The 21,837-nt window shown below is 56.0% G+C and overlaps 1 protein-coding gene across 1 annotated transcript in view; it reads left to right on the plus strand.

Moving 5' to 3' along the window:
* The window catches only part of TTC7B (tetratricopeptide repeat domain 7B), a gene marked incomplete at its 3' end in the record, with an annotated part of 200,850 nt that overhangs the window by 163,480 nt on the left and 15,533 nt on the right, over nucleotides 1-21,837 (plus strand). The window contains exons 19-20 of the mRNA XM_015571299.1: nucleotides 945-1,085; nucleotides 9,840-10,042. Of these exons, the coding sequence (XP_015426785.1) occupies nucleotides 945-1,085; nucleotides 9,840-10,042 (344 nt within the window). The remainder of the gene's footprint in view (nucleotides 1-944; nucleotides 1,086-9,839; nucleotides 10,043-21,837) is intronic.

Raw genomic sequence — 21,837 nt, forward strand, 5'->3', positions numbered from 1 at the left:
GACGCCTGGCCCCACCCCTGGAGTTAGTGATGCCTTTGGTCTGGGATGCATCTATGGCATCATGATATTTTAACCCCCAAGTCATTCTGGGGTGAAGCCACGGCTGAGAACTGCTTGTTCACAATAGTCAGCGCGGAGGTAAGCCAGCGTTGTCAGGTCAGGCACAAGCAGCAGCCACCTCCTTCATTTCACTCAAAATCTCAGGGAAACTGCAGCAAGTCCTGGTTATCAAAGTTAAAATATTACTTTTCCATAAAAAGGTTAAAATCAAAATAAGACCTGAAAAAAACAATAGTTCTTCCACCAGGTTCCGTGGGCCAGTGAGCACAGCAGGGCTTCCGGGAGCGTTAGGCAGCCGCAGCCGCTGGGCCCGGCGCCTTCGCTGTCACCCGCCCTCCACGAATCTAGTACCAGCCTGAAGTCGTGTTCTAGAACGTGGTTTCAAATCTGGGGGTGTTGCCTACCTCCCAAAGGCCAGGGAATGAAGTGGGGAGTTGCTAGGTTTGTCCTGAAAATGGCCCCCATCTACTGCAGGGGTCACCCAGGAGGCGAGCATGCTGTTTCTAGGTTTAGGCCTCACGGGGATGCTCTGTAAGTTCACTGTGTAGGCGTCACGTGTGCCGTGTTTAACAGGTGTGTCCCGGCCGTGCACTGGCCCCGCCCCTCCTGCCCCCACTCACACCCCACAGACGGCTTCTGGAGGGAGCTGGGAGCTTAGCAGGCGCGCTGGTTGTTGACTGAGAGATGAGCTAAAGCAGGATGACAGGAAGTAGTTTCCGCTGCCGTGACTGTATTTCTTTATAGACAAGGAAACCTAGAAACCTCGTGGGGAAAGGGGCGTGTGTCCGTCTTGCACCCCTGTCTGTGTGTGTGGGGGGGTGGCGGTTGGTTGGTTGGGTCTGTGCTTTCACTCCTGATGTTATCTTCTCGGAAACCTCTCACAGGCTCGATCCACGCCACATCCGTGGCGGCCTCCCGCGTGGAGCAGGCGCTGTCCGAAGTGGCCTCGTCTCTGCAGAGCAGCACCCCCAAGCAGGGCCCGCTGCACCCCTGGATGACACTGGCACAGATCTGGCTCCACGCAGGTATGCTCTGCCCCGCGGTGGCCCCCGCCCCGCCCACAGTGGGCCCCGGGCCAGAGGCTGCAGGATCCCGTGGGCACTGCCTCTGGGGCCCACAACCCTCAGCAGGAGAAATCGGAGCTTTGGCAGTCTCACCAAAATGTTAGTGCAGTGGTTCCCCCTTATCCGCGGAGGATATGTCCCGGGCCCCCCAGTGGATGCTTGGAACCCTGGATGGTATTGAGCCCTCTGTGTACTGTTTTTCCTTTTCATACACACCTATGGTAAAGTTCAATGAACTAGGCACAGTAAGAGATTAACAACAATAATATTAAAATAGAAGCATTTTACGGCCTCTTTGTCGTATCTGAATCGCCAGCATCCCTACTCTTGCACTTTGGGGCCATGATTCAGTAAAATAAGGGTGCCTTGAATACGAGCACTGTGATTCCCCAGCAGTCTGTTCGATAACCCAGCGGGCCACTAAGTGACTAACGGGCGGGTCATGTATCCAGCGACCCTGGACAAAAGGGTGAATCTTGTCCAGGTGGGAGGGAGCAGGATAGTGCGAGATTTTATCCCATTGCTCAGGTTGGCGTGCAATAGAAAGCTTGTGGATTGTTTATTTCTGGAATTTTCCATGTAATATTTTGGGACCACAGTTGACCGTGGGTAACTGAAACATAGAAAGTAAAACCGCCGATGAAGGGGAGACTCCTGTACTTCTTTGCAGGAGCCATGAATTCCTCTGTCTCCCCACCCTCCCCTGCCTCAGTCCCCTGACCCGGAGCCCGGCTCAGAGCAGCACCCAGGAAAGCTCTTCGAGTTGGACTCTAAGGGTCCCGGGGAGCTTGCTGTGTGTGGGCTGTGCTGCAGCAGGGCCCAGAGAGCTACGCCCCAGACTTTCTCTGCAGGAGACAGCGTGGCATGGAGGCCCAGACCCAGAAGTCTGGAAGTCCCGCACACTTGGAGGGGAGTCCCAGCTCTACTACTGAACAGCTGCATAGACTGAAACTAATAACTTCCTCCCAGCCTCGGTTTCCTCATCTGTACAATGGGAATAATAGTGCTTGTCTCCAGGGTTGATGAGCACAGTGCCTGGCACGTCCTGGCAGTGAGACTCGGAGTCCCCGGGAGAGGCACAGATTGCTGACATGGTGCCTTTATTGAAGCAAAGGAGGGGCAGTGTTTTCCATTCCCTGCTCCCCGCTCAAAAAATCCTGGTAGTCCACAGTGAGGTGGCAGGTACTGCACCCGCTGGGTGAGAAACTGCCCGGGAGGCAGGCACCATGTCCCTCCTCCATTTCACGCGGCTGCTTTTGCGTAGCTAGAAATCCCCCAGATGAATCCAGCACGCAGGCATGTCAGCAACAAGAATCCTACTTTACAGACTCCGAGCAAACAATGGCTGTGGTTTGCTTGCATTTATGTTTCCATATAAAAGACAGTTCTCTTCCTCATGTTTTATCACTTGATCTGCAAGGCCCTCCCAGGCCGTCCCTGGCTTGACTCTCAGGGCGCGTGGTGAAAGCCCAAATGTGGCTGGGAAAGTGCTTGTTGTCCTCACTGGCCATCTGTCTGCTGTTTGCCAGGCCCAGTTGTATGATGTCCAACCTTGTTTGGAACTGTTGGCGGGCCTTCCTACAGGAAAACCCGGTGGGCTCACCTGGCTTTGGCGTGTCGCAGACCGGGCTCAGCCAGCCTCTTCTGCCTTGGCACCTTTAATTGAGCCATAAAACAACAGCAAATTCACAAATTATATCCTTCTAAGCAGAAATACACGCGAGGGCTGATTCAGGAATGTGCCGATGGTTCTTCCTGCGCGGACGCGCGCCAGCACCGGCCTCTCCTGGGTCCTGGGTGCTGGCAGGGAGAGCAGGGAGCAGCGTCATGCCTGCCTCCACTGCTCTCTGACAGAAGGCCAGTCCCCATCCAGGCGCCTGGCCGATCCAGTGGCCTTTATGAGCAGTGACTGCAGAATATGCGGGAAAAGGAGGACGGGTTACTGTCGGGTCAGGAGACTCTGGCTGAACCTTGGCCCAACTGCGGGGCCAAGGTGGGAGCCACTGGGGAGGCGAGGTTGTCTTTTAAATGGGCCATAGCCTCTAGTTTGTTTTTTGAATATGTATTTTTTTATTGATTTCAGAGAGGAAGGGAGAGGGAGAGAGAGAAACATCAGTGATAAAAGAGAATCATTGATCAGCTCCCTCCTGCACGCCCCCTACTGGGGATCAAGCCCGCAACTCGGGCATGTGCCCTGACCAGGAATCGAACAGTGACCTCCTGGTTCATAGGTCGATGCTCATCCACTGAGCCACACTGGCCGGGCTGGAGTGTAGTTTTGAAGGGCCAACGTCTGAAAAACCAGAAGAGCTGAAGGGGACCCTCCAGGCTGGAATGAGCTCCGTGGACCTCACGGGCTTACTCCTCTTGCCTCTTTCTTGGAAAAGTTGACGGCCCGAGTGAGAGCCACGTCCCAGGACGCTTCCCCTGTGGCTTGCTGCCACTCACTCAGTCCTCCAGACTTGGTTCCTCTTTGCGCGGCTGGCCGTGACTCGCGGGAGGAAATGTTGTAGCTGCTGTTGGAACATTGCAGAGCCGTGTGGAGATGTCCTGGGGCTTTTATGTAATCATGTCGCTTCCATGTCTCGCTGCCATCGCCTGCAGGACAGGATAAAGCCCTCACTGCTGGTAACGGGTGGCGGGGGCACTCTGCCTGTGAGTGAGATTGAACTTACGGAAACCGGGTGCCGCATCTGCCTGACTCTGGACAGAAAGAATATGCATGGTGCTTGTGTGCGTGGGCGAACGTGTGTGTCCTGTGATTGGCTGGAGTCGATTAGGACCTTTGTAGGGTTTGTGCCGTAAGGACCTAAAGCAATGGCTTTGTTAGAATTAAGATGTAGAATTTTATCATATATTCATATCATGTCTTCTTCATATAGTCTTTGAAGAGGTCAACTCAACAGACAGGCTCCCTCAAACTGTGCCGTGTTAGCTACTGTGGTGGGAGCTCTGCTGCTCTGAGAGGCACAGTAAACGTGACCCCGCTCTCTGACAGCTGATGGAAACCAGGTAACACCCGCGTCCACAGCAGCTCTAGCAGCACTGCCGGATTCTGTCCGTTTTGCAAGCTTCAGAAGCAACTGGTTAGATCCAGGTCTGACACCCACGGCCGAGGCGTTTCTGTGTCTCTTCTCTGGTGGTTGTTTTTCCGGCAAGCTCAGTGGAAACGGGTGATGGGAGCCCAGGGTAGAGCTAGCTTCAGATCTGAGGGTCACAGGTCAGATCTCCCCACTATTGTAGGAGAGGGTCCCTGTATGTCCATTTGAATGGCAGAGAGATCATGAATAGGACCCCCGAGCCTTCATCTGCTCTGTGAGGGTCCGGCCGGAGCCCAGCAGGGAGCACAGACCCATCTCAAAGGTGCCGCCTGCCAATGGGGTGGGACCCATCCCCTGGTTGCCCTCCCCGCCGCCAGCACCTCCTCAGACTCTTCCTCATAATACCTGGTGGCCGACCTGCATGGGTTGTGCATGATTTTCCCCTGGTCTGTTTGGTTCCATGTGACAGTTTTATTTAAATTATTTTTGAATAAATAATACAATTTTGAATAAATAGTGCACAATTGGAAAGGCACAAAAGGCATCGAACAAAAAGACTCTGCCCATCTCTGAGCCTGTCTCTCCCGCCCACAGGCCCCCACTGTCAGCAGTCGGCACCTTTGAGATGCCACACTCGGAGGTCACTGCTGCCCCACACGCGAGGCTGACTCACACCTTCCCGCAGCTGTAGAGCATGAGCCCATTGTAGGAACCTGCCATCATTTCACCAGACTCCCTCGCTTAACATTTAGATTCTTCCTAGTATTTTGCTGTTATAGACAATGCATCAATAAGTATTGTTATGCGTATTGTTCTGTATCTGTACCTAAACGTGGAAATGATGCATCAAAGGGCACATACTTGAATTTTGATAAATCGTTTCAGATTGTGTGAATTTATATTCAGTCACTAATGTCTGAATGCCCATTTTCTCGCATCCTTGCCAACGCAACGAATTACCAAACTTCTCGATCTTCGCCAGTCTGACGGGTGAAGATGGCATTTCAGTTGCCTGCTCAGGACGCCCGCCCAGTCATCTGCTTAGATGCTCAGCTTTTCTTTCCATTTGTAAGCATTTATTATGTCAAAGAAATGTGCCTTGTCTGATATGTGCTAGAAATATTTCTCCCCGTTTTTATTTTGTTTGTTCTTTTTGTCCTTTTTATTGCCTGTTTTTAAAACATACATTTATCCGTCTTTTCTTGATGGCAGCTGGCCTTCATCTGACATTTAGAAAGCCACTACCCATTTTTACGGTCTCTTTTCCTGAAAGTCTGGGGGTCTGCCAGTGCCACTTGTACATTCGTTTTATAAAGAAGGTCGGAGGGGTTGCCTGCCCCTCTTGCAGGAAGGAAAGCCAGGGTAGACAGAAGGAAGCGCCTCTGAGCTTCCTGCGGCAGCGTCGGAGGTGGAGCAGAGGACTTCATGTTCACTCCACGCGCACCCATCGCCCCCCGGCTTTGTCTGACGCAGACCGCGGTGCTGCCCTTGGAGCCATTCATTCCCAGTGACTCCGAGCAGAACCAGGGCCCTTCCCAGCCAAGCAGCCTGGGTGCCATCTTTCCATTTCCACGTTGGGATGGCAGCTAAAAATGACTTTGCAGTAGGTGGTTAATTTCTGCTTGTTACTTACTAATAATTATAGCTTTCACTGTGGCACCTCTCACAGCCGAAACCGACGGCTATTCTTAGATGTGCAAGATCAGATTTTCTCATTTCTGCCGGGAATTGAGAGCCATGATACTCTCACAGACTCCTTGGCCCTGGCCTGGCCTGGCCCTTTGCCCTTCCCCCTGCCAGGCTCCTCCCAGCCACCAGCAGGCTGCATGGGCAGAGTCGAGGGATAACCCTGTGGCACGGCCCCTCCCCTGGCGAGACGAAGACAGCTCCCAGGCAGGTGGCCTGCTGTCACTCAGAGGGGGCGCCCGCCTGTGGGAGGGATCGCGGTCCCCGGACCTGCCTGCTGACGCAGTGCCCTTGTTGCTCAGTCAGCCCCACCAGACTGCCCCTTCCTCTGCCCAGAGGCGGGTTTTAATTAATGGCCTACAGCTTGCAGGTAGCTAACTCTCATCAAGGACTGTGTGTGTGTCAGACCGTATTCCATGAACTTTATGTCTCGCCTTGTTTAGTCCTCATGATAGCCTTATGGGGCATGAATGCCCTGTTCACCTCATTTGACAGATGGAGAAACTGAGGCACCACTGTCGTCCCTTGAGTGGCTGGTGGTTCGCTTTTCCGCAGCGGGAAGCCTGGGGAAGAGCTGGTGTGTGGGGTCAGCGGGGACGAGAACTTGTGTCAGGTGCCTGAGAACATCCAAGTGACAATGTCTGGCATAGGAATTTGGGGGTGGGGTTCAAAGCCAGGGACGTGGTGCAAATGGCTGGGAAGAAAATGTCGGTGGAGGAGGGAGAGGGCTGGGACGGGGAGCTGAGGCCCCACATTTAAAACCTGCTGCGGGAGAAAAGGCCAGAGAAACAGAAGGAGTGGGCAGCAAGGCGGGAGGGGATGGGGGGCGGTGGTGGCCGCAGAAGGGGCGCACGCAGGAGCCCATGCGGCAGTGCGGAGCGTGGGCTCTGGACTTGGCTGAGTGGAACCCGGGTCCCACCATGGTGTCCAAGGCAGGACGACCCCTCTGAGCCCTAGCTCCCTGCTCTCCAACATGAGGACAGGTGTGACAGGTGCACCGGACCGGGCGTGGAGTGCCCAGTGCGTAGCAAGCACCGTACAGCTACTAAAATAACTGTTTTTAAGTAGGAAATGCTGTTGAGGGACCGAGTCCGGCAGAGACAGTGTCTGTTGGATTCACCGTATGATGCTGGTGGCCTGACAGACAGGTGGTGGCGTGGCGGAGACGGGCCACATGGATGTGGGCTGCAGCGCGGATGGCAAGAGGCGAGAAGGGCGAGGGCACGTTTCTGCAAGAAGAACCCTGGGGAGCACAGGGGGGACGAGAGGGGAGCTGGGGAGGAACACAGGTCAAGGGAGAAGGCTGAAGGCGGACACGGAGCCTGCTGACTGCTGATGGGTGATGCAGTCAGGACTGAGACCCTGTCATCCAGAAAACAGGGGACATGCGCCAGTGTGACGTGCTCGAGAAGGCCAGAGTGTGGCACCAGGGCTCGGGCAGAGGGCTGGCCCTCAGAGCAGAAGGGGCAGCGTGGATGGGCGCAATGGGCAACAAAGGGTGTGAGGGCTCAGTGGCGAGAGGGGCTCAAGGTCGGCTCAGCTGGTTTCTGTCTCCTCTTTGAACGATGAGTCAAGTTCAGCGGGGCTGGGGGCGGAGGGCTGGGGGAAAGGGTTGAGGAGTCAGGAGAACATCCGGACCAAGGCCTGGGAGGGGACACAGTGTACGGCCAGTGCAGCCAGGAGCTAGTCTCGCCGTCCCACCAGGCCCCTAGTGGAGGGACCCCTCTGCACAGCCGTTCGCAGACTCGGAGATAAAGGTCAGCCATGCAGCCAAGCCCTCGGTGAGGACAGGACCTGGGCAGGGTTCCCCCCGGGGGACTGCAGCCCCCAGCGTGGGGCCCGGCCCCAGAAGCTCAGGGTAGGACCAATGCATGAAAACAAAGTCGCCGCCTCCTTTCGCTTCCCGAGCCCCCAGAGGCAGCCCCTGTGAGCCCGTAGGGATGAGGGCCTCCCTCGGCCTTGAGGATTGGGAGGGTGACCGGACACTCGTCAGGACACACGACCCCTTTCCTCTTGGCTCTCGTGCTGAATGATAAGAAAGAGTGGACATGGGAGGCGGGCTCCAAGCACCTGCGCTCCTGGGGACCCCTCTGCCCTGCCCAGGCAGGGGCTACCCCACAACCAAGTGGCTAAGGTCTGTTTCCCAAGCACAGTCACACCCCTCTCAGGAAGCAGGATTTAGGGTAAAGGACTTGGTTTTGAGGGGTCAGGTTTTGAGCTCCCTGCCAGCCTGCTTGCCTGTGGGCCTGACCTGCAAGGCGGGGAGAACCTGAAGGGACACCAGGTCCCTTCCTCCCTATCTGCCAGTTCTCAGGCGATCGCAGGTGTAACGGCCCCCCCGCTGTGTTCAGCCCTTGGGCAGCCTCTGACATTTAGCATTCCTTTGTGGGAGTCTCAGGAAAGGGGTCCCCCTGGCTAGACAGACCCCCGGGGAGCAGGTGTGGCCAGCAAAGGCACCTTTGAGAGAAGAAAAGAGTCCTCACATTCCTGGGCAGACACAGCCCTGTGCCCGGCACACACCGGCCAGCGGAGTCCAGGCTGGACTTCAGCCCTGCTCTGCCCGGAGCACCTCTGCACAGTGCACACCGGCACAGCCCGAGCCACGGCAGGCACCTTGGGCCACATCCTGGAACCCTCCTCACCCTGAGGAGGACGTGGTCCTCGGACTCGGCGCCGCTCCGCCCCACAGATCACACCTCATTCAGTCTCTCATCCACTCCCAGCATTCCCGGAGCTCCAGCTGTGTGCCTTGCACTGTGCCTGTCACGGGGCACACGGCAGCAAACAGCACCTGTGACGCGTGGCTTACGTTCTAGAAGGACTGTAATGAGACAAGATGAACGGCCGTGGGTTCAGGGAGGGAAAGGTGGCAGCAGCAGGAAGGGCCTGAGGCAGGAGCGGCCTGTGGGACCCAAGGCGGAGGCCAGGCTGCAGAGGCCTCGCCTCCAGGACACAGCTCGTTAGGTGCGCGAGGAAAAGAGTAAAACTTTTCTATCTTTTTCCTGTTCCGTTTCTGATTCCGTGTGCACTGTATGTTAACATACAGATAAGTAACTCAGAGATACAGGGACAAACATCCTCGGTGCGGGGGGTCAAGGCCAGAACGGAGGAGGGCGGGGCCGGCCTGGAGGTGGAAGCGTCAGTGGTCACAGAGCACAGCAGCCAGTGAGGAGGGGAGGAGGGCACAGAAGTCCGATGTCCCGGCCCTGGGAAGACTATGGGGCCGTGGTCCCAGCCCTTGGGGGGTGGGGGTGGGCTTGAGTGTACCTGAGAGACAGGCGGGGGCATTGGACACGCGTGATGGGCTCTGGGGCGGGCTGGGCAGCAGAGCATTCAGGACTCTGGGAGAGTGGACGCCTGAGGCTGGAGGGAAGGTCGTTTCCCTGCTTTTTTTAAAGTGACAGCTCGGTGGTTCCAAGAGCTTGGTTGATGTGGGACAGTTAACCAGTTAACCGTCTCCAGGGCACAGCAACGTCCCGGAGCAGCCACTTTATTTCACCCCCATAGACATATACGCCCCGGCCGCTGCCCTTGTCACACTGGCTGGCATCAGGAGGACAGGCGGAGGGCAGAGCCGTTGCCCTGTGAGGGGCTGTGCGCTTCTGGTTGGCTTGTCCTTGAGCTCACTTGGGGGCTGTCAGAGCTGAGGGCGGGTGTCCCAGACGCCAAGGTGTTCCAGGTGGGACACCTGCACAGGCCTCACTCCCCCCTTGGTGGTGGGGACGTGTCCCCTTCAAGGCCCCATGGTATGAGTGACTCAGGTCCCTGTGTAGCAGTGGGCGTGAAGGACTGTCGAACCTGCAGCCGTTTATACTCAGGGCAGGGGACTGGCTGCCTCTGGGTCCTGTGTGTTCCCGACGGCCCCTGCCAGGCTCTTGTGTGGGGGGGAGGGGGGGAGGGGGTAAATGTCCCCACTAGAGTCGCACTGTCCACGGGGCCTCTGAAAGGCAGGAACCCAGAAAAGCATCCCCCTGCTCTGTCCCCACAGCTGAAGTCTACATCGGCATTGGGAAGCCTGCAGAAGCCACAGCCTGTACCCAGGAAGCTGCCAACCTCTTCCCCATGTCCCACAACGTCCTGTACATGCGAGGCCAGGTGGCCGAGCTCCGAGGAAACATCGATGAAGCCCGGCGGTGGTACGAGGAGGCCTTATCCATCAGCCCCACCCACGTGAAGAGCATGCAGCGACTGGTGAGTCTGACAGCCGGCGGGACCCCTCTTCGGTGGGGCTCCCCTTGGAAGCAGCAGGGAGCTCGTGACCCTCAGACCCTCCTGTGGTCTGAGGCGGTTCGCCCGCCAGGCCAACACGATGCACAAAGCCAGCGGCTCTGCTCCTCCTGAGGGTGGGGTGACTGGAGCCCTGGGAGCTGGCGGTACAAGCCTGGCAGTGTTCCTGGCACCTAGTAGGTGCTTATTAAATAGAAAACTGACAACAGCCATTTTCAGTTTTAAAAATAAATCAGACCTTATAGTAATTACAGCTACTTAATTTTTTCAGCTTTCCTTTACAACATTTCGTAGCTCAGTACAGCTTTATAATTTTACATACTATCCCAACACTAGTTTGATTAGAAATGGCTTTTAATCTTTGTCTCACTATGGCAAGAGGCATTCGCAAGAGCTTCTGAGATCTGCGAGCTTTCTCTAGCATGGCAGGAAGGGCATAATCGAAGTGTGTGCCCAGCGTTTTTATTAAAAGGAGGCAGCGTGCTTCTACCTCGGGGCGTATGAATTATTCAGAGAAGTATTTCTTGTCCATCCCCAAGGGGAACACATGAGACAAAAGATCAAATAGGAAAATCGCACCAGGGAGGTTTTCGGTTTCACCTTTGGAGCTTGTCAGGACACCTGAGCTCCCTCACGAATGCCAGGCGCTTCCCTCTGTGAAAGGAGCCGCCGCAGTGGGCCCAGCACCCAGGGCTGGGGAGCCCCGGGGTAGAGGCCCCGCCTGGCCTTCTCTGGTCGGGGGACTGGTTGCTTTGGGGGTCTCACCAGGAAAAAATAACAACAATGAACTCCTGAGACTGTTCTCAGGGCATCAGATCTATTTAAAAACTCTCCAGGCTGGAGGCAGGCCGAGGAGTTTAGATACTCGTGGTCCGAAACCACCCAGGGACTGTGATCTGTGGGACTCCCAACAGGTGGCCTGGAGGGTTCCTTCTTGGTGACCCTGTGAACAATGCATGCTGGGCTGTGTATTCCCAGCCCATCCCGTGGAGGGGCAGCCCCTGGAACTCTAGGCCTCTGGCCGGGAAGCATCCCAGCCCTCCCTCTCCTCCTCCCTCCCCGAGCTTTGCACTGAGGAAGGGAGGAGAGTGGCCTTGCATATACTCTGGAGGCCACACTGGCCTGGGCGGCATCCCAGTTCTGTCTCTCACTAGCGTTGGGACCTTAAGAAGTTACTTACCTTCTTTGTGCCCCGGTTGCCTCAGCTGTATAATGGAGGTAATGTTAGCACCAGAAGAACTGAAAATCTCTACCTGAGTCACCAAAGACCCTGCCTGACCCTCATGGAAACCAGACGGGCCTGTCAGCCCCTAAGTGCAGAGGAGGGCCCGGCAGCGAGGCCGCAGCTGCCTTTCTACCAGGTGGAGGCCAGGGAAGAGCCGGGCTCTCAACTGGAGTGGCGAGGGAGGCGGGAACAGAGCCTGGGCACGTGCCTGGCACTCGGAGAGGAGTGTGCACATGAGAGGTGGGCCAGGAATGTCTGCCCAGGCTGGGTCAGGGCGGGACTCAGAAGGTGAGACCAGAAGGAGCTTAGAGACCATCCGGGAACCAAACAAGGAGGTTCCAGGGGAAGGAACCAATTATGGTTTGTGGACAAACCCAGAGGAGGGGAGGTGGTCCGAGTGCTCACAGGGGAGGAGCGGAGCAGGAGGGCCCGTGGGGGGCACTGTGTGGAAGGAAGGAAACCTGAGTCTGTTACAGGCGGAGACCAGGTGGCTGAGGTGATGCGGAGAGCAGTGAGCAGTCAGGTGCTCCTGCCTGTTCCATAAAGAACCATTATTCGTTAACCTGGGGGTTGGGGGGTGAGTGGCACATGTGCCAGGTCGCCCGACCCAGCTCGGAGGAGAGGGGTGATTTAAGCAGAAATGCAAACACATTAATATTGTTAAAAAGCAATAATGACATGGAGGCAGATGGTATTCATTAAACTTAATAGAAGGTCAGGCTTGACAAGAGAAATATGAATTAAACCCCAATGAAAATTGACAGTTTTCTAACAGTTTTAGCCTTCATATGTGTTTAAATCCACATAGAGAGAGAAGGGAGAAGAGAATTAATGTGCTTATTGTTAATAATGAGTTGGTACAAGACAAGAGCAGCAGAGAGCGGAGTGTGGGCAGAGAGAAGGGCGTGCTGAGCTCGGGGAGAAGGATTGCGTAGCTGTGTTGACAAGGGAGGCATTCATAAGCTGTTTAGGACTTTTTTTCCAGAAAATCTAAGGGCATACTTTCTTATCATTTTTGCATGTGGATAAATGTACATACGTCCGCATGCTATGCCTAAAAGCCTTTTGCTCCCAGTACCCAAAATGAATTCATGAAAGAGAGCAAGCTTTTCCCCACTAGTTTTTCATGACCTGGAGGAGGAGAGGGGAGGGAAATGGGGCGGGGGGCGGGGAGGGACGACTGAGGGCAGAGGAACCGCATCCCTGGGCAACACAGCCCAGGCCAAGGACAGACACCGAGACTCAGGGTGGCCAAGGACAGACACCGAGGACGGGGACAGGCTCCGCAAACAGGGACATCTGCTTGTCCTCTGATAACGTCAGCCTGGGCTTTGGAGGGCAGAGTGTGAGACGTGGGGGTGAGAAAGGAACCAACCAGCGTTTTCAGGGGAGAGATGAGCGTGGAAGGGAGCCAGGAAGGCTGAGGGGAGGGGTCGCTGAGGCTGCACGGAGGAGGGCTGCTGAGAAACAGTGTGTCCTGGAAACAGGAGCTGGTGCTCCATCTCCCTCGTCCAGGTGACAGGTGTGCAACCCAAGCAGATGGTGGGGCCATCGGGGCTTGGCAGCGCGGACAGACAGAGGGAGGCAGACAGGCCTGAGGCAGGCTTTAGAGGACTGGGCCCAGGGAAGCCTGGGAAGGTGGCACTGGGGAGCCAGGGCACCTCCCCTCCCCCTCCCAATCCCAGGAGCAGTGGGGAAGGAAGCGCACTAATGTGTCAGCCTGAAGGGGGCCTACAGCTAAGGCCAGTCAGGTGCAGCAGGCACAGGGCATTTCAGAGCTGACGGGAGAGAGGGGAGTGACGGTTAAGGAGCCATCCCCTGGATGTCGGAGTTCCCAAGGCAAGGCGGGCCAGGGGAGGGCAGGGAGCACCGTGCATGGGAGGGTCGCTCCAAGACAGGATGTGGTAAGTCCAACCCCGCTGGTGGAGCTCCCTGAAGAAAGGGGGCGATGATTGGGAGGAGAGATGTTGGAGGTGATGGGTGAGGCCCAGGCCACCCGCCCAGGAGCATGGCTGAGGCCCACCTGCCCCAGCTGAGGCCGCGGGGTGCGGGGTGGAGAAGGGAGACCACGGGGAGGTGGCTCAGTGTTGAGTCACTCTAAGGGGCCAACTCATCACAGAATAAGCTTTCTGTCTGGGGCACGGTGGGTCCAAAAGTGCTAGCGTGTCCTCTGTGCATGGACGATAACACGAAAAAGCCCAGTTCAGTCAGGATGGCTTCGACTACAGGCTTCCCCAGGCCGTCTTTGAGGGTTTTCTCCACAATCTTGGGTTTCTGAAGCATTGGAAACCTGACCTCAAGTGTAAAAACGTTAGAAGTGGTGTTGGGCTGTGTTCCCAGGAAGCACATTGGTAGCAGCGGCTGACAGAGAGAACACTGCCCGTCTGAAAGGTGCATTCATTGACGATCTGCTCGAAGGCACATGCGCTGTGCAGGGGGCGGGCGCAGGGTGCAATCCATTGGATCGTCACTATGCTCTAAGTCAGCGGTTCTCAACCTGTGGGTCGCGACCCCTTTGGCAGTCGAACAACCCTTTCACAGGGGTCGCCTAAGACCATCCTGCCTATCAGATATTTACATGACGATTCATAACCGTAGCAACATTACAGTTATGAAGTAACAACGAAAATTTTATGGTTTTGTTGAACATCTCCAGCGTTTGATCCTGCTGCGGTCCTCACAGCAGCACTGCTCTGAGAGAAGGCTGCGCCTCTGTAATCTGCCTATAGGCTCACGGGCTTGTTTACGGGGAAGAGCCATGTGCATGCCGAGCCCGATGCACGCAGAGGGTTTGATGGAGGGAAGGGGCAGCATGCACTGCTAAATTATGAAACTTGGGTGTTTTTCTCTCTCCCCATCTTTTAAAGTGTCCATCTGTTTAATGAGATTTGGGCAAGATCGCTTGACTCATATTTTGTTAGCTAGCAGCATGTTTTCCAACCCGTGCCTCTGTTGGAGGAGAGACGCAGCCTGAAGTTGATGACATTCTCAGGGTTACTCCAGAGACCAGTGTCTGTGTGTCTGTCTGATGTATCCATCAGTCTAGCCAGGGGGGCCCGGGGCCGCGGGCAGCCCAGGGCACAGGCAGGGCAGGGTTACACATCTCTCTCTGGGAGGAGCCAGTCTTGAAGAGGGGCCGTGGGTCCTTCTGTTCCTCCGGACAAGGCCCAGGCACGATTAAGCTAATGAAACAGAGCGGAGGTGCTCTTCCCGGGCGGATGCTGATCTTCAGAAGCGGATCTCTTTCCTCCCAGGTATCCGTTTTCTCTCCGAGGGAGCCTGGAAGGAGTGATTGGCAGGAAAAACGTCACCGTGGTCTAGTGAGGAGGCTCTTTCATCCAGTAATTGTACTTTATTTTCTTTCAGGATGAAAGGTGCTTTTAAAATTGAGAACAATTCTTTTCTTTGAAGAAAGACTCGTGAAATATTTAGGGGCCCACCCTTCCTGTGCGTGTGTGCGTGTGTGTGTTGATAGTTCGCCTTGGGAAGCGCACAGGCCTTACTTTCCCTAACACCTTTCCTCCCCATGATTGGGATTCGGACTAACGGTGCAAAGCAAACAGGAGGGCCGCCTTCTACTGGGCGTCTGGGCTTTCTTCTTCCTCCACCTCTCTCCCTTCTGACGGCCCACACTGCGCTTTAGCTCCTTTGATAGCTTGCGGCCTTTTTAAGAATTATTAATGGTTGGCATGAGCATATCTTCAACTCTACAGAGAAATGTAAAGCCTCATACATTGTTTTCTGGTGTGTTGGTTCTCACTGTCTGAGGTAAAATGGAGAATTTGGAGCCAGAAAAGCGCTGCAGCCGGAATGGTAGGACAGCACAGAGGTCAGGAGCATGGCACCGGAGCCAGCCGGCCTGGGCTCAGGTCCCAGCTTGTCACTTACTGACTGTTTGGCCCGAAATGAGTTCCTTTTTTTAAAAAAATGTTATTTTTAAATATATTTTTATTGATTTCAAAGAGGAAGGGGGAGAGAGAGATAGAAACATTAATGATGAGAGAATCACTGATCGGCTGCCTCCTGCACGCCCCTCACTGGGGATGGAGCCCGCAACCCGGGCATGTGCCCTGACTGGGAATCGAACCGTGACCTCCTGGTTCATAGGTGGACGCTCAACCACTGAGCCACGCTCCGGCTGGGCTGGAAAGGAGTTCCTTAATCTTTCTGTACTTCCATTGTCTCCGCTGTGAACTGGGGAGAATAACGGTGCCCTCCCGGTGGTGGTATTGTTCAGGGTAAATGAGCTCTTGCGGGCTGCATGGCACTCCGTAAGCCTGTGAACACTCCCGTCATGCCCTCACTAGTCACGAGCAGGACTGCCATCTCCATCACGAGGCCACACTTGCATCTTTGTGACAGTGAGTGAGACATCTCCTCTCGAAGAGCTGGCCATGGGTGCGGCTTTCCTTCTGGTCTAGCGTGACCAAATTTTAGCAAGTGGAGGAGCTAAAATAAGAATACACTGTATATCATTCAGAGCAGGTGGTTGGCCAAGAGCACAGTACTTTTGCTTTAAAGTATTACTGTTTCTCTCGAGCCTGTATCCCAGGGTATTAAGGTTGAAAGGAATTGGTGGAGGCCCCAGGAGGCATGACTTGTCCGGTAGAGACAAAAGCATCTGTCCTGGCTGGGCTCGGGCTGCTGTGGCCGGCGGGGGTGGGCCTCGGCCTGAAGGGCAGGGGCTGGTCAGGCACCGGAGATGGGCTGGGGGGCAGGAAGGGCAGAGCCGGTCCTGGGGCCTGGCTCCGATATCCCCTCTCCACCTTCAGAGGGGCTCAGCCCGCCACCCCCACCCCCTCTTGAAGCACTGGTTGGACCTCACTGAGTGTATGTTCATGACCGTCTGCCTGCTCCTTGGGGAAGGTGTCAGGCCTGAGACAGTACAGTGGCCTGTGGACACCTCGGGTGGCAGGTGGGCAAGGTGGGTGGGGGAGGGGGAACGGAGACCAGCAGCTACAAGTGAACTCGAACTTGACAGCTGTTTTTATTCCCCTTGACAACGAAGCCCCCCAAGCACTGGCTACTGTTTCCCTGGAGGAGATGTTGGGCCAGTATCCTCGGAATGTGCAGTTTTCAAATCGTCAGGTTAACGGTTTCTCTGTGGGTTTGCTGGCCTGGCCTTGGCACAGTGCCTTCCGACCACGAGCCCAGGAACTGGCATCGAGGTGGGAGTGGAGGCCGCAGCCACAGGGTCGCACAGGAGGCCGGTTGGAGCTTGTTAACTGAGCCCCCAGGGCAGCCGGCTCTCAGAGGTTGGTCCCAGTGGAGGGGCACTGAGTGAGGGGGGGCTGGGGAAATTTTCTACGGGGAAAACCAGGTAATTGAAAGGTTTTTTATGATGCAAGCTATATCCTTTTGGAACTGCATGTTTTTAGCTTAAAACACTCTCTGGCTGATGGGCACGTGTGTCCTCCTTGGAGCAAGGAGAGCGTCACGGGGAATCTGGACCTCCTGCTGTCCATCCACAGGACTCCGGCGTGGCCATGGCCCATGTACTCGCCACCCCTGCTCCCCAGGAGACCCCCCCAAACAGCGTCGTGGGTGCAAGGATGTTCTCTGCAGACATTGTCCGCTTGGTTTTTGGATTCCTCCTCCCACTGCAGCATTTCTCAGCTGGCCAGGGAGAGACGGCCCAGGCCTCCCTGCCTTCCCGGGGCCGAAATCGAAATCGCAGGCCCAGAGCGACAGGGACCCGGGCGGGAAAGGGATGCAAGCCGTGTCACTGGCTGCTTTGCTGCAGCTTAAGGAGGAATGAATTCTGTTTATTTCTGTTTTCTGCTTGGAGTCTTCTGTGACTAATTACAGGCAGTGCCGTGCAGTGTCTCATTAGTAATGATGATCTAAAATTATTTGAAATCTGACATACTCTATCCAAACCACTTAGTCTCAGAGATTCTGCCCCCCTTTCTAGTACCATTTGACATTTCCCTTCCACTGCCTGCCTGCCTGCCACAGCTAGCGCTCCAGCTTGGGTCAGGTCATCTGATCCCCGTTTTCACTGATCAGCTCTGGGCCCAGGGAGCTCCGCCCCTTTCGGGGGGAGGCAGGGTGGGAAGAAGGCCGTGGAATTTTCCACTGTCTTTGGGGATTGAAGGGATTAGAGGGCTCCCACTCTGTGTCTTGAGGTCAAGCAGCATCTACTCAGCTTGTCTCCTCTCCCTGTGCTCCCAGCTGGCGTAGTCTTGCTCTCTCCCTGCTGTGTAGCATTCCTTCTCACGGCTGCCCAAGCCCCAGCTCTGCCCGGATGGCCAGCTCCCGCCCTGAATTCTGAGCCCGGCTGGGTGCAGGAATTTCTAGGTTAGCCTCTGACACCCCTCCTGTTACCTAGCGGGTAAGGGCTTGCCTAGGAGGAAGGAGTGACAAATGTTCCAGTGACAAATGTACCGGAATCACCAAGTCTCAAGCCCTGGGGCTCTGGGAAGGCCATGAGGAGAGGAGGCCTGCCCTTTTCCTGCACAGATTCGAGACCCCATGAGCGTGTCTGGGAGGGGTCGGCGCGAACCTGCGTGCTGCTGGCTAGAGAGTGTGGTGCAGGTGTCGGAGGCTCCACCCAGGGACGTTTGGCGAGAGCACTGCCCAGGGCAGAGGTGGCCTGGCCCCTCGTGTGTTTCCCCAGGCCTCGGCAACCTCCCGGGGAGCGACGAGAACCACAGTCCGAGCCCCACCACCAGCTCTCTGACCTGAGCCCCAGCTTCCAGAGAGTTCCCAGTCCCCGAGAGCTCCTCGGCTGGACAGCCTCGGCCAGGGTTCCTGGGACCCTCGGCCGCTTCGCCTGGCGGCAGATGCCCCTCCCGGGGCGACTTTGCCTCTTTCGCTCCCCACCAGGTTCACCCCTGATGCTGACCCTCCCCCTCCTCCAGTCGGATCCCTTCCTTTCTCCTCTGCTTGGTGTTCACGGAACTCCTGTCTCTGAAAATTCCTGTGTCAGTGTTGCTTCTATTCAAGCCTTTCAGAGCATCAGCGGGCTCCTCCCCCGAAGGCTTGGGACGCAGGAAGGACTGTGTGTGTGAGCACCCGCTCTGGCGGGCCCTGTCCCGGCGGCGTCTTTAGCTTCGCACTGGGTCGCCATTTGCTCAGCACGCGGCCCCTTAGCAGTCGTGGTGAGGATTCAGTGAGCTGTGGGATGGGGCACCTAGCTTTGTGCCAGGTACTGGGCTAGGTCCTGAGGGGACAGGTACACTGCTCCTCGCCAGTCCTGAATGCCCAGGAGAGACATGGCATGTATGAGTGAGTGTAGAAAAGTCACAGTGCTCTGATAGACAGACGTGCAGGACGCGGCGACCTGTTCTCAGGTGGGGAGACCAAAGGGGCGCACAGAGGGTGGGGCCTGGGGGCCAGGTTTCAGCAGCTTGTAGAGATGTAGACTCCTTCACAGCTGGGGACAGATGGAGCTTAAATATGTCATTTTAGGGCCCAGCTGTTGGAGTAAGCATGGGCCACGTGGGGAGGCCTGCACGAGGGCCAGGTAGCAGACGATGAGGCACGATTGCTTTTGTTAGGTGTGATATATGGTTGGGTGCTTACATAAGAAAACATCCTTATTTTTTAGAGATTCGTGGTGAAGTATTAGGGGTAAAATGCCTATAATTTACTTTAAAATACTAACCCTTGCCCCAAACGTAGGTAAAGCAAATATGAAAGATGTTAACGGTTATTAAATTTAGGTGACAGGTATGTAGATGTTAATTATATTAGCCTTTCTACTTTTCTTCACGTTTGACATTTTTCAAGATAAAAATGTTTAAAGTAACGTGACCAGGTTTGCATTTGGGAGACACCATTCTAGAGGCGGTGGAAGCTAAGAGACACTAAGATTGGACTCAGCTGATAACACGTGGACAGTCCCAGGTGGGAGACGCTGAGAACGTGGACTCCGTGCTCAGGGCTGATGGGGGAGCCGCAGGTCCCAGGCTGACTCAGGACACCTGGTGCTGGCGCCTGGATGCGTGAGATGAGACGGGAGGAGGAACAGCTGTGGGAAGGAGGAGGCAGCAAGTCAGGGTGGCCATGTCGAGATGGGGTGACCCGGGTCTGTTCAGGAAGAGAGGCCCCTTGGTGTGGCTGGTGGGTCAGGAGGTCGGACATGCTGGGGCTCAGCCATGGTTGGAGGGCAGTGGCCTGTAGGTGGTAGCCGGAGCTATGGAAGGGCATGAGCCTGCCTGGATGTGAATCACAGAGGAAGACAAAGAGGGGGGCCCAGGACAGGACCCAGGATCACCAACATCTGAGGAGCAGGAGGGACATTTACTAATGAGGAAACAGTCCCCAACTATAGCTGTGACTTGGAGCTGGGAATCTTGCAGGAGGAACACACACACACACACACAGCTGGGATCTGGCCTTGCCTAGGGGTCAGTCTTGATTAAATCCGTAATTGAAATGCTGGCTGATGTCCTCCCAAATGAAGCAGAAACGGGGGGCCCGCCCCCCACAGGGGAGCCTAGCGGATGAGATGCTCCTGCATCTTGCTTCATAAATAAAGGATGGAAGCGTGTCTTCTGCAAAAGCCACCTCTCCCCTGCAGGCACCCCGTCCCCACAGGTTCTCTCGTCCCCTGTGTCAGCCCACAGGCGTCCAGACAGAGGCGTGGGGCTGGGACCAAAGCACACTCACGCGCTCCCCGCAGGGACCTCCGGAACCAACTAGAAGCAAAATCTGCTTCCTCCTAAGACAACATGCGTTTCCCGGCCTTTCAAAGTCAGGCAGGCCAGCCAGTTATAATTGGCTCTCTAATTGGAACTCCCACAAGCTGTTAACTTCTTTACCCGCTGCTGGCGTCTTACGCAAAGGTGACAAACAGCCTCTGCCTTTGGAATGATTTTAAAAAGCCGCTTTGGTCTTATCTCCCTTGCTGACAGCAGCCCCCTCCAGCCACCCCACCACCCGGGCACCCACACCCACCAGGGAGTAGGACGGGGCACGGCCGGTTCATGAGAAAAGTGGCTGCAGGGAAATCAGGCTCAGAAGGCTGTGTCGCTGGATGATCTCTCGGAGACTGAATGAGAGAAGACCAGGCCCCCAGCCTCTCTGTCCAGACGATGGAGATGTTTCAGGGGCGCCTTAGCTTCCCCAAGTCGAGTTGTTGGGTGACAAAAGGAGATGTGTCTCTTTTCTCCCTTTCTGTGTTTTCTCCCTGGAGAAAACAGTACTTCTGCCCCCCTCCGTCGTCAGGATAGCAGTGTGCTTCGGCCGACAGGACGGGCGTGCATTAGGGTGCCAGCTGCGTGTCCCTCTGGTCTCTCTGGGGTCCCGGGGCCTCCTCAGCTCCTGCCGCTGAGATAGATGCAGGCAGTGCTGGCCTGAGCCCACGAGCCCCTCTGCTCATCTCCCCCCCAGCTCCACCTGCAAGGACATCACGGCCAGCTTGAAATCAGCTGTGGTGGGAGTATTTATACCACGGAAATTGGCAAACACTACCATCAAGGCTGTTGTTTTTCTTTCCGACAGCCAGTTTGCTGGCACACCACTGGACTCCGGCCCAGATGGTTTAACGGGGGGAGGGGAGGCAAAGGAGATGGCGGAGGGGGGGGTGGGTGTCAGAGACACAGAGAAGAACACGGTGTCCCTGACTTGTGATGTTTGGGGTGGAGGGTGCTTGTGGCACAGGTACTCCGGAGCTCACCTTGCTACTCCAGGTAGAGACAGACAGCTGAGTGGAGGCTCGGGGAGAAAGAACAAAACTCAGAACTGTCCGGGCAGGTGGACAAGAGGGGCGTGTGGTTGGGACACATTTTGGAGCAAAAAAGACCCATGTTTACATTCTACCCCTCCCCTCCAATGTTGATTTGCATGCCCTTGGCCATGATGTCATGCAGAAAGGAGCTCTGCACCCTCACAGAGCTGCGGTGAGGGGGAATGAGCTCTGAGCTGCTGCCCAGCCCATAAGCAGCTGTTAGTCTTCTGTGCCCTTCACATTCCCCAGGCGGGCGGCTGTGAGAGTGTGGGTGCAGTGCGGGGTTCCCCCTGGTCTGGCCCTCCCTGTTCTTCAGGAGGAGGAAAGGGTCACTTCTCAGCAAAGCATCCCAGTCAGAGAGCAGGGGTGCCCAGGTGGGTTGCAGGGAGGCTGGGGCCCAAACCCCCCAGCCCCCGGGCAGACAGCGCCTTCAGGCCGGTCACTGCTGGCTGCAGCGGCCCCTCTGTGCACCCCAGCGAGCCGGGCAGCGTTGTCTTTCCCAAGCCCACACAGTGTGCGCATCACATGGCCTAACCACCAGGAGCAATATTCGTGGCGGCTTTAATTTCCTCTCCAATTTCCTCCGTCTCCCTCCAAGTGGTGTTCAGCCCCTCGGGGTCCATTGGGGATCCCTGCACAGGCGCTGGGCTTGGGGCGGGCTCCGAGCTCGCTCGTGTGAGCCCAGCAGGTGGCCGGCACACATCCGCTTGGCCCAATGCCGCTGTTCAGAGGAGGGACCCTCGGTGCGCTCTTCCCACCGGCGCTGACCGGGGACGTGGGAGGAAATGGCTCCAATCTTGACGCTGATTTGTTCCACGTTGAAGTGGCCAAGGACAGGAGCTCATCTGTGTAGGAAAG

The sequence above is a fragment of the Myotis davidii genome, unplaced genomic scaffold (genome assembly GCF_000327345.1).
Source record: "Myotis davidii unplaced genomic scaffold, ASM32734v1 scaffold732, whole genome shotgun sequence".
In the NCBI taxonomy this organism is placed as follows: Eukaryota; Metazoa; Chordata; class Mammalia; order Chiroptera; family Vespertilionidae; genus Myotis; species Myotis davidii.